At 51.9% G+C, this 10806-nt stretch overlaps 3 protein-coding genes and 1 pseudogene across 3 annotated transcripts, besides 4 other annotated features; 2 read left to right on the top strand and 2 right to left on the bottom strand.

The window, feature by feature from the left end:
• Positions 1 to 733, bottom strand: Tc00.1047053507473.40 (annotated as a pseudogene; the record flags this gene model as incomplete).
• Positions 1 to 10806: a sequence feature (areas not merged during assembly with more than two copies in the genome that could not be assigned to a particular haplotype).
• Positions 3641 to 3661: a sequence feature (AT_rich).
• Positions 3687 to 3727: a microsatellite.
• Positions 4409 to 4541: a sequence feature (T-rich).
• On the bottom strand, positions 4697 to 6958 carry Tc00.1047053507473.30 (trans-sialidase, putative; the record flags this gene model as incomplete). The annotated part of the gene is made up of 1 exon (XM_801448.1): positions 4697 to 6958. The coding sequence occupies one exon, from the start codon at positions 6956 to 6958 to the stop codon at positions 4697 to 4699; it is 2262 nt and encodes a 753-aa protein (XP_806541.1).
• On the top strand, positions 7611 to 7979 carry Tc00.1047053507473.20 (uncharacterized protein; the record flags this gene model as incomplete). Its single annotated transcript, XM_801447.1, has 1 exon — positions 7611 to 7979. One exon carries the CDS (start codon positions 7611 to 7613, stop codon positions 7977 to 7979), a length of 369 nt encoding a protein of 122 aa, XP_806540.1.
• On the top strand, positions 9742 to 10659 carry Tc00.1047053507473.10 (uncharacterized protein; the record flags this gene model as incomplete). Its single annotated transcript, XM_801446.1, has 1 exon — positions 9742 to 10659. The coding sequence occupies one exon, from the start codon at positions 9742 to 9744 to the stop codon at positions 10657 to 10659; it is 918 nt and encodes a 305-aa protein (XP_806539.1).

Genomic DNA, 10806 nt, shown 5'->3' with positions numbered 1-10806 from the left:
AACGACCTGATGCCTGTATTTCGTTCAGTGCTCCTTTATCACGGATATACTTCGTGGGGTCCTTGAGAAACTCCTCCAGTAAGACATCCCGATTGGTGTCCACAATGCCCCTGCCGTCCAGTTCCCTCGTAAGAAAGTCGTTCAGCCTCATTTCATTGACGCGAGCTCTTCCATTAAACAGTACCTCCTCGATATTAGTGGAAATGGTAAATTTCATTTCTTGCGTTCGTCTCAGCCTTTCCTCTGCCTCCCGCCCCGCTTCTGTCAGTACCTGCGTGAGTACTCCATTTGGTGTTCCCTTGCAATGGGAGTGATCGTATCCTTTTCTTTCATAGTCTCGACGTTGCCCGAGAGAGAACACACCTTCGTGAAGAGGCTTAGTAATGGCCTCCAGCGATTGGTACGCAGTTAAGTTAAAAATTTCTTCAAGAAGCCGCCGGTCTTGTACGTAACCATCCGACTCCTGAATAAACATCTCCATCGTCACATTGTAGTCTTTCATCAACGGCCGCCCTGCCGTGAACATAATTCCAAAGGAAATCGCTCAGCCTCATGTTGGTGCTGCTCAAGAGTCCACTTTGGTTGCTGCGTTCCCTTCACTCCTCTGCGAGTTGCAGCGTCGGAACCATCGCCGGAGATGCCACGGAGAGGCGCCATCACAACACCCGTGCAGTGAAGCATCCCACTCGCACCGCCAAACTGCGGCCAGAAGGTGCCGCTGGCCCCAAAGGACAGTCGCGGCTGTTTCTTCTCGCAGTCCCAATGGCGTTGGGCGTGGCACTCGCACGGCAGGGCGGTCAGTGCGCCATGCAGCCGCACTGCGACGCCTGTCGGTGAAGCAGTCAATGCCCACCGCCCCCGCAGCAACGCAACGTGCAATCGGCCACAACACCGCCACACTACCGTCCTTTTTATTTTGTTTTATTCACGTTTTCTGTTTGTTTGTTTTCCCGATCACCGACACCAAAAATAAGTGCACACCTTCACGCAATAATAAAAAGAAAACACGATCCCACCGTCCCGCCGCGGGTCAACACTCTCCTCCACCCACCACCATTGCCGCGCAGGAGACCGCAGTCACATCGCAGAGTCAACACCACAATGTGCACCACACCATCGTGCAGTGAACGATGGGCGGGACGCAGCCAGGCATCGCCCCGCTCCATTTTACCACCTCTCAAGTGTTGCGTGCCCGCACAAAATAGCAAGCACAATCAGAGTGCACACAAACCCAATCAACACCCTCACTCGCTGAAGCACATCATTCGCATGGAGTGACAACATTTAGGGACACACCAGCAGTAGCAGGCTGCATGGAATTTCCCTGCCAACCCTGCAAAGAGACACAACAACTCTGCGGAGTCAAAGTGGCAGCCCCTCGGTGCTGCCTGCGGTTCACATGGCAGGAAGAATTCCACGCACGCGTAGTTCCGTACACCTCGCTACTTGAGTGCACACCAACGGAACATGTGAAAAATACGTGCGCGCAAGACGGCAATTAAATCCGTGAGAAAGTCGGCCTGCTTTCTCCGATGGCGTTGGCGAGCAGTCCCGCACAATCCAATCAAAGTGGCACGCCGGACGGAATGGCGTCCGTCAATCAATAAAAAAAAATGCGACACTGAAAGGGAGCAGCGAAGAGTTGGCGCATGCGATTGCCAGCGACAACTGTGAGCAACCCGCCAGCACTAACCGAGGTGCCGAGGAGCACGCTTGTGTACAACTGGCCATCAAGCAGAGAGGACAAGCAAAACAAGAGGGCAGCAAACCCTCTCGTTCAATGCCTCCTGACCGCGACACCAGAATCAAAATAACATGGACGATAAGAGCGGCAACGCCTTCTCCAAAACATCTTGTCAAGAAGCCGCAGGACCTCAGGAGGAGAGAAAGGCAGCGGCGGCAGCCACAGCGGGGAGGCAATAAAACGGCTGGCAGGCACCTTCACGTCGACGCGCACACCACATCCGAGTGGGCCGGGAGCACAGACCGAACCGCTCGGAAACACACGCATCAAATCCGCAAAACAAAGTCGCAGTGAATCGACAGGAACTCCTCGCCCAAAAAAATTCAAAAAGTGGCGTTTTTCAAGGGGGAATCCGCTTTTCCGACGACGGCACGAACACCTCGCAGAAATTTCTTGCAAATCTCCCTTCGCAGGTCCGCAAGGAAACGCAGCGGAATAAAAAGAGAGCACAACGAAGCAAAAAAATAATCCTCCTCACCGACCAGGTGGCAGGCCGCCCTCGCGCAAGTGGACAAAACACAACTTCACTCCGGTCTTGTGGTGGTGGTCGTCTCGCAACATTTTTTTTCTTTTCCCCGCAGTGCACATCCCCCTCCCACAAATCATTTGTTCGGGCCATGTTCCTGCAGCCAAACAACGCGCTGCTCGATCCCGCGGCACAGTCCTCGGCACAGAAGTGAGGGAGGAAGAGGGACCGCAGAAGGTGCGAGCAAATCCGAATTCGGTGGCGGTCGCTGCAGTGAAGATTGACGTCCCACGCGGTGTCCCTTTTTTAGGTCTGGTCCTCACCGTGTCATGCGCTCAGCGTGCGGTGCGCCGGCCGCTCCGAGCCCCGTTCGTTGGCTGCATCAGGGATGCCGCCATCCGGAGACGGGCATAAGGACGTTGCATCCAACAAAACCTTCAGAGGCACCCGGTGGGCCAACGACGACCGTCACTGCGGGGTGTGCAGCCCTTCCGCCGCTCACCTCAAATCGCACTTCTACGCCTCCTCGAGCAGCAGCAGCAGCAGCATAAATGCACCGGTCCACTAGAGGCCGTCACCAGCCATTGCAGGAAGACCACTGTGCCCCAGTGCTATAAAACCCGAATTGCATTGACGGGCCACTTCGGAAAATCCTGTCGCATCCTCCCCCATTATGCGGAAACGCATCCGTCGTGCATGTGGCCACCGCAGCCAAATGAATCCGGTCCAAATACCATCCAAATCAAATTCCCCTTTCCTCAAGCCATTCCTTCATTCCATACGCCCTGACCCTCATCCGCACGCGCCCGCTCACACAAACCGCCACAGCCCCGCTGCCGGCACACAACGCACACGGAGCGAGCAATCGCCTAAAGAGCCACACGCGGAAGCGATCCTCATCCATCCATGACGCGGCGCCAAAATTTCCAGCCATTCCACCCACACCGAAAGGATGCGGCACTCCACAGCAGTCGCAGCCCACCGCGCGCATCACACCCGCAGGAAGAGTGACTCGCGGTGCGCGCTCCCCCCCTCCCCTCCTTCCCTTCATGCCCACGGAGGAAGCAGCAGCCACCCGCAACCGCCAGCACACGCTACAAAAGAAGCATCCAAATCCACTGCAATGTGCATCTTGTGTGTTTGTGTGCGCCCGCAGACACACGAAGCATAAAGAAGTAAAAACAGGAGCAGAGCATGTGAAAAGACCCACAAACAAAAATGTACAGCAGAAGTGCATGGCAGAAATAACAGGACTGCCCAAGCTCATGATACAGCACTGCAGACAAAGCAGCAGCAATTCATAAAAAAACTATTAAAATAATTAGAAAAAACAATTCCCTCTCATCATATATTAGCCCCCTCTCGCACACAATAATTATATAAAAAGAAAAAAAAAGTCGTTCTCTACTAATGTTCCACCCAACCAAACGAAAAAAAATAATTTAAAAAATGTCGTCCTCTATTACAGCTACATCCAAAAAAAAAAAAAAAATGAAAAAGAAAAGAAAAACAAAAAACCACACAAAAAGGTGCACCTAACTAACATGTTGCTCCAGAAATTGTCTGCATATTTTGTCCGAAAATAAAATTAGAAAAATATTTAAATGTCTTTCAACCGTCTGACCCTCCATGTGTCCGCACAGCGTTTATATTTCACGGGGTCATCTGCGTGTTGCTGCTCCCCTCAGTCCTTTTATTGGTGCGTGAGTGCGGCCCGCAGAGCACAGTCACTCGTGTGTGTGGGGACTGAGAGAAGCACGCAGACATGACGGCAGTCGCGTCACTCCATCGGGAGAGTGAGCGCAGCAAAAGAAAAAAGAAATCTTAAAAACACGGCGGCAGGGTGTGGCTGTGTGTGTGGCGCCGCGGGTGTCTGCCCGCCCTGGCCGCAAAAAACAAAACAAGAGGGGAGAAATGTGTGCTCCGCCCCACAGGCCCTCGTCGCACGCCCACACGTCACGGCTCCCTCAGCGCGCCGTTCGTCGCGGCCCCTCCTCATGCGTGCAGCAGGCGAGGCGCACAGGGCCGTCGTCATGAGCGTGTCGGTGGGTGTGCGAGTGGAGCAGTTGGGCGGAAACACACGGCACCCCTCGCAGGAAGAATGCAGCAACAAACAATTAAAGAGGGAAGAGTAGAAAAGAAAAAATCACGTCCATAGTGATTGCTCCCAAAAGCAAAACAGAAGGGAGGAGTGGAGCAGAAAAAAAAAGAAAAAAAAAACATAAAAATTTTTTAAAAAGCAAACAAAAATGATTAAAAACAAACAAAAAAAAACACGAGAAATTATGCTCCAAACAGAAAAGAAAAACAATTAAAAGCCGAAAAAAAAAACGCTTATAATGGTTGCCCTAAAGCAGCAAAGGGAAAATGGAAAACATTAAAAGGAAACAAAAACAAATTATTCTCTGCGTAGTAAAATATATTCCTAGTGGTGTGTGTGTGTCCTGCAGGGAACGGCACAAGTGCTCCACGAGGCCGCACACTCCTCACGCAGCCGCAAACCCCCACAGCCCCAACAGCAGAAGAAGCAGCGGCAGCAGTCCGCTCCCAGCAGAATTCAAGCTCACCTCTGGCACAACGAATTGCACATCCTCAGTCCGAGAGGTATTCCTCTTTGCCGCTCCACCCTCACTCACTTCTTCAACTGCATGGGGATCCAATGTCATGGGCATCGCTGGTGCTGCTGAATTTTTCTCTGGGCCAGACACAGCAGATGCGATGGTTTGAGGAACACCTCCCGCTTGCGATTCCGAGCCTCTCGTCGGAACGGGTTTCCTGTCCTTGATTGCATTCATCTCAGTGGGATTCAGTGGGCGGTTGTACAGAAAGACGTTCGCCACCGTCACAGGAGAGTTTTTCATACCGCACGCGCCAAAGCAAAAGCCTGCGACATCAAGTGGCCTCTCATCTGTTGACAGTGCTTCTTCCTTCCCCAGCGACTTGCCATCAATGTGCACAGAGGCCTTGTTGCCTTGCAGCATGAGTGCCACTTGGTATTCTTTCCCCGCCACCCATGTGCCACTTTCCGTTGTTGTTTTTGTGTCGCCTTTGACCATCGTCTCCCACTTGCTATCCGCGGTGTACGACAGTCTTATGATATACGGGGGCCCAGCGTCAAACAACTCCGCATACAGTAGAGGAGCGTCCGCAGTCGGAGTCTCTTCGATGATCACCGTCGCCACAAGCGTGAAGTTTTGGCTCAAGGATATATGACGTACATCACTTTCCCGAATGTTCACAGGCCACATTACCCTGGAGTCAGGCTCCATCAATTTCAACCCATCCGCGGCCTTCACCGCTTTATTCACCGTTGCATTCAGGCAAAGGTACTCGTCGTACCACATGTCATTGCTGGCCGATGCGTTTGACAATACCGCCACAAGACCCGCCGTGGGTATAGACAACTTGGAGAAAAAGGCGTCAAGCTGTGCCCAAGTGCTGAGGACGGACTCGATTTTCTTCAGCTCCTCCGTCAGGCGGGAGAGTGAAATGGCACTGCCCTCAGCACTGACCCTCTGTTGTAAAAGATGCAAATAGCCATCCGAGTACAGCAGGGCGCCGGCAAGCTCCCCCTTCACAGCATTGTCCATGCCAACCGGTCCAACAGAAAACGAGCGGTTGTTGTCCGTCACCCAAACGTAGAGCGCAGTGGTCCTTTCCGTTTCCCCCGAGAAATTCCCTCTCTGTGTGTAAAGCATGACCTTCCTGCCCTCAATGGTCGCGGTGATGAGGGCATCCACATGCAAGCCTTCGTCCGGATAGTCTCCCAATTGTGACTTGACCCACACGCCTGGAAGCGTCCCGATGGCCTCCGTCCACGTTGTCCCCATGTCACGCGACTCGTACACCCTCTGGTCTTTTTCGCAGTCAACAATCATGAGAAGTTTTCCCTCCCACTTGGTGATGTGGGGGTTAAAGCAGTTCGCAGGTGAAATGTCCTCAGAGAGCAACCAGGTACTGCCGTCGTCCGTCGAGTAAATGATCATGGGTAAAACGCCATCATTTTTTTCATTCACCGCCATCAAAGAAAATACAATGGCGCCATCCTCCATCAGAACACCTGAGCCACCAGAAGCAAAAAAGGTATTCAATTTACTTTTGTGATTCAATGAATATTTCGAATCGAACAGCGGTCTTGGGTCACCCCATTTGATCCGTCCACCCGGATCGCCGGGCGTAGAATTCGTGACATCACCCACAACCAGTGTCAGCTCAAATTTGCCCCATTCCCAGTTCCCACCACTTTCCTTGAGCTCACCAAAGCCTCCCGCAAGAAGAAACACCTTATTGCCCCTCGTGATTGATGTTGGGTGATGCAAACCACCCATACGATAATCCTTTCCCTCCGCTGCACCAAGCACAGTGTGTGCCCGCCATGTATCTTTATTAACCTTTTCAACAAGAGTGGGCCAATCCCACGCAGAGTCGATGTACTCTGCAACTACATCAGAAGACGGCTTAGTTGATTGACCACCTTGATATTTGGTTTCCATGTGACCCTCGGCAAAAGCAGCAATTACTCCACCAGCACTGACGAGAGAGGGTGAAACAAATGCATCCCTCTTCGTCTCTTGAGACCTTCCATCTTTCGATACAACCAGCGTCTGATTCGGCAAAAATAGATCGACCGTATGAGGCAATTGCACATTCCCCGAATTACTCGTCACGGCGTTCGAAGCCCTACCACTGGAGCACATCATCACGACAAATAGGAGCAGCACCGCGGAAGCAAACACACGCCGGGACATGTTGGGCCTCTGCGGCTCACTCTCTCCTCCTTCCCTCCTCCTTCCGCTGGATCCGGTCACGCGGCGACGGTTGTGTGTGCGGGGTGCCTTGACTGCAGCAACACGTGAGAGTATATAAATATGTGTGTGTGGGCGGTGTGTGTGCTGTTGTTGGTACTTTCAGTGCCTTACAATTTCACAGTAGCAATTCGCGCTTATTATTATTTTCCTTCTTCATAAGGAGCAACAGAGAACAGCGGCAGAAAGGCAACACAACAGCAGTACACACCTGAACCACTCACAGCGAAACACAACATCACCATCCCCGCAGCCATTCACCAGCACCCCTCAACAGCACACAAAAATTAGGGAAAAAATTGAGCAGCCTCCCAATGGGGGACCACAGGCCATGGCTCTGCAAATAAGGCAAGCGAGAGGGAGCCACGTGTGCAGTGAGGGAAACAAGCGTTGCACTGCAACGACACGGCGGCGTGATGCCCCGTTAGGAGCACCGATGCAGACCAGCACGTCACGTGCAGAAAGAGTTGCTTCTCCCGCCGAGCAGAGAGAGAAAACGGCCTCAGCAGTCCAATAGTGAGAGTTCGCCTGTACCTCCTCGCAGCACCTGCAGGCTCTGCAGGCAAAAAGATGCAGGTGACGCTCTGCTGCACGCATGACGGCCGTTGCACCCTTCACAATGGAAATTGCATCCTGTGACACCACACGCCGCAGTCGGTGCGCACAGTCTCCGTCTCACTTCCCGCCTTTCCCTCTCCCTGAGAGCTCATTGATGGCCGTGGCACACCCACCAACATGTCAGAAAGCACTTGTTTTTCTTCCCTCGCATTTCGCACAGCAGCACCGCCAACCTCATTTTATCTCCCTTTATTTTACATACCCTCTTCCGTCAACTCTTCCGATACTGCCGTCCGCCCACCTCCGTTCATGTCGTCTCCCCTTCGGGTGCTCGCACCACCCTCACGGTCCTCTTGATTGTTATCGTCTGGCTGCATTACGCTTCCATCAGCACCATTGGGAATGAATCCTCGCATGAATGAAAATTGTTGTCGCAGAGCGTTGTCGCCCTCCTAATCAAAGGGAAACAACAACGGATAAACGCCCGCAAAAAAAATGCATGACAGTCCTTCCCTACGAATGTGTGCACCCAAACTCATTTCATCCGTTCCCCCTCGTCAGTCATCCATGCCCACAGCACCGCGAAGGCACGTTTTCACCCGTGATCCCGGAAAGAAATGCCGTTTCCCTCACCACCATCACATCCACACTGGTGCGCAGTTGCCGCTCGCACGTACCCTCTTCCACAGAAGCAAAGCCAATCCACAAACGATAAAATAAAAAAGCAGCGCGATGCGTTGACAGATTCCTTCCGTTCCGTCTGTTTCGTGATGAAGCCCCACCTCCTTGCCTATGTATTTCTGTCTTCTCTTTTTGTCACCCACATAAATAAAATGCTCAAACAAAGTCCTGAAAAACCCTTTTATATGTCACCGACACCTGCTCTGCGCCCTTGTGTCGCTTCAATAAAAGACCGTCATTCACAAATGCACCCCGATGTTCAAAAGGAATACCCGCACCCCGATAATCCTTCAACAGGGTATTAAGAGCCAGCTCAGAAACATGCACCACCAATACAGTCATAAAGCCCGTAATGAAAAGTCCACTCCAGCATGGACCTTTTTTTTAAGTCTTCATCGCAAACGGCCATGTACGAATTGAACTTGTCCAGACAAAACATTCTTCTGTGTCAAATCCATTCTCGTCATGAATCCTTCATGAAACCCCGCCGCACTGGTTAAACTTTCACCACTCGATCGGCCACGGCAAGCAAGAACGGAAACAGCCACATAACGACAATCATCTGGTAAAGCATGCCTTTGGCGTTGTAGACGGATAATCGCACAGAAACAGTGCCCATCCACAAGAAAACAGCATACACTGCGGCTCCTGCACTCTCTAATAAACACCTCATGAAATAAAAATTTGTGTCACGATTTCAGAGCACTGAAGTACAAAAAAAATGAATTGAAGGCAACAATCGAGCACAAGTTCTACCGAGTCTTTCTCCGCAGGGAGAAAGGGCACCAAGCACACTGCGCTCGACATTCACTCACAATAACACACCAATAAATAAACCAAGGGCAGTGTGGAAATGGATTTATTCCATTCAGCAGCCCCAGCGGATCATAAAATACAAAAGGGGCCCAACGTAACGATGGTTCCTATCATGGCACCAAACAACGTCGTGCTTCCATTTCAGGATGGGAATTAAGGAGTTAGCTGCAAGTACAGAAACCGTCTTCTCCACCCGGCACAGGACGCTGAGAAACTAGCCAACAGGCCAGAAAAAACAACATGCAGCAAATCGCTCTCAATATTCCGGTAATCCCTTCTCACGCCAAGTTATCGTCGCGGCCGACAAGTCCAGTTTGCGCGGCCCGCCTTTGTGAATTCACAAGTGTCATCATGATGAACAACCCACAAACATACCAAGGCAATCCGTCCGTGATGTCCTCAAACACCCTTGCAAAGCCTTCCAACACCCTCTGCTCCGTGATGCAGATCGTTTCTGAAAGTAAAACCATTCGTGGTGAAGAAGCGCATCCCTCGTCAAAGGCACATCGCCCATCACACGCGATGCTTGCGCCTCCAATGCATTTCGCTCAGCCACTGAGGAGACATGATCACGAGCAACAGCATCAGTGGCGCGCACGTCACACGCAGAGAATCCTAATCAACCAAGCAAGCGATATTGAGGTTCAATCCGCTGATGCCTCCGAAAAGCAATGGAAATATTCTTGGGCAGCGGATTTCTCGGACTAAACGTCATCCACACTTCAGCACATTTCGCGCCAAACATTCCCAAAAAATGCGTTTGGAGTGCGTGTGACAGACGCAAGAGCAAGAAAAAGATGGAGCACAAAAAAACACTGAACCCCCAGAAAAGAGCATTCTTATGTGTTCCCTCGCTTGCCCTCGCATGTCTCATTTCCGTGGGGCGGGCCTGTGAAATATGCGGGGGGCAGCCGGGCCCATCAAGGCGATTCCCATTCGCAAGCGTCATGACCCGCCGTAAGCTCCCGAGCACACGTTTTTGCATACCACGCGCCCGCTTTACTTTGATGACAGTTGCGGGACTCCAGCTTCCCCAGTGTGTCCCGCAGTTTCTTGCCCTCTTGCTTTCGCTCTTCGTTTACAATTCATTCCTGGCAAGTATTCCTCTCGGGTGGTCGCCTGTTGCAATGATGAGGCGCAATGGAAATCGTGATGAGCATCGCCAGCGACACAATTCAGACACATCAGTGGCATTTAGGCTTGGCGCCACACGGGACCCGGCGCTTCGCTCGCCCAATGAAAAGCTGCGGCCCCGTTGGTCTGGAAAGCGCGCGGCACAAGTCGGTATCCCCACGCGGCAATCAAACGGCTCAGAAACAGCGCGTCATCAGAGGCACGCTCGGCACACCCCACTGCAGAGCCAGTGGGCAAATTTAGAGCAAATTGGCACGACTGCGGCGGGCCATGGCGGACGGCAGGAATCATCTCGCGGTATTGTACGGGGTAAAAGTCTACAATTCGCTGTGGCAGCCAGGCGCAGAACAGATCGTCAATGGCGACAAAAGATGTTCGCCACGTGTCTGTCTCAGCCACATTCGCTAAGAATAATCGGCGGCGTTGGGTTTCTTGTGTCAAAGAGTAGAGGATAAAAAGGAAAAAAAAAAACGCAATATTAGGCAACGCCGCATTTCCCAATGCTCCATGATATGTCAGTTCAAATTTCTCAGAGACGTAAACTCTGTGTGGAAATGACGCCTCATCTCCGACCCGCTCTCATGAGTAAGTGAGATATGTTT

The sequence above is a fragment of the Trypanosoma cruzi genome, genomic scaffold, assembly GCF_000209065.1.
Source record: "Trypanosoma cruzi strain CL Brener 1047053515891 genomic scaffold, whole genome shotgun sequence".
Classification (NCBI taxonomy): Eukaryota; Euglenozoa; class Kinetoplastea; order Trypanosomatida; family Trypanosomatidae; genus Trypanosoma; species Trypanosoma cruzi.
The sequence above is the reverse complement of the archived record's forward strand: the minus strand, read 5'-3'. Positions and strand labels throughout refer to the sequence as shown.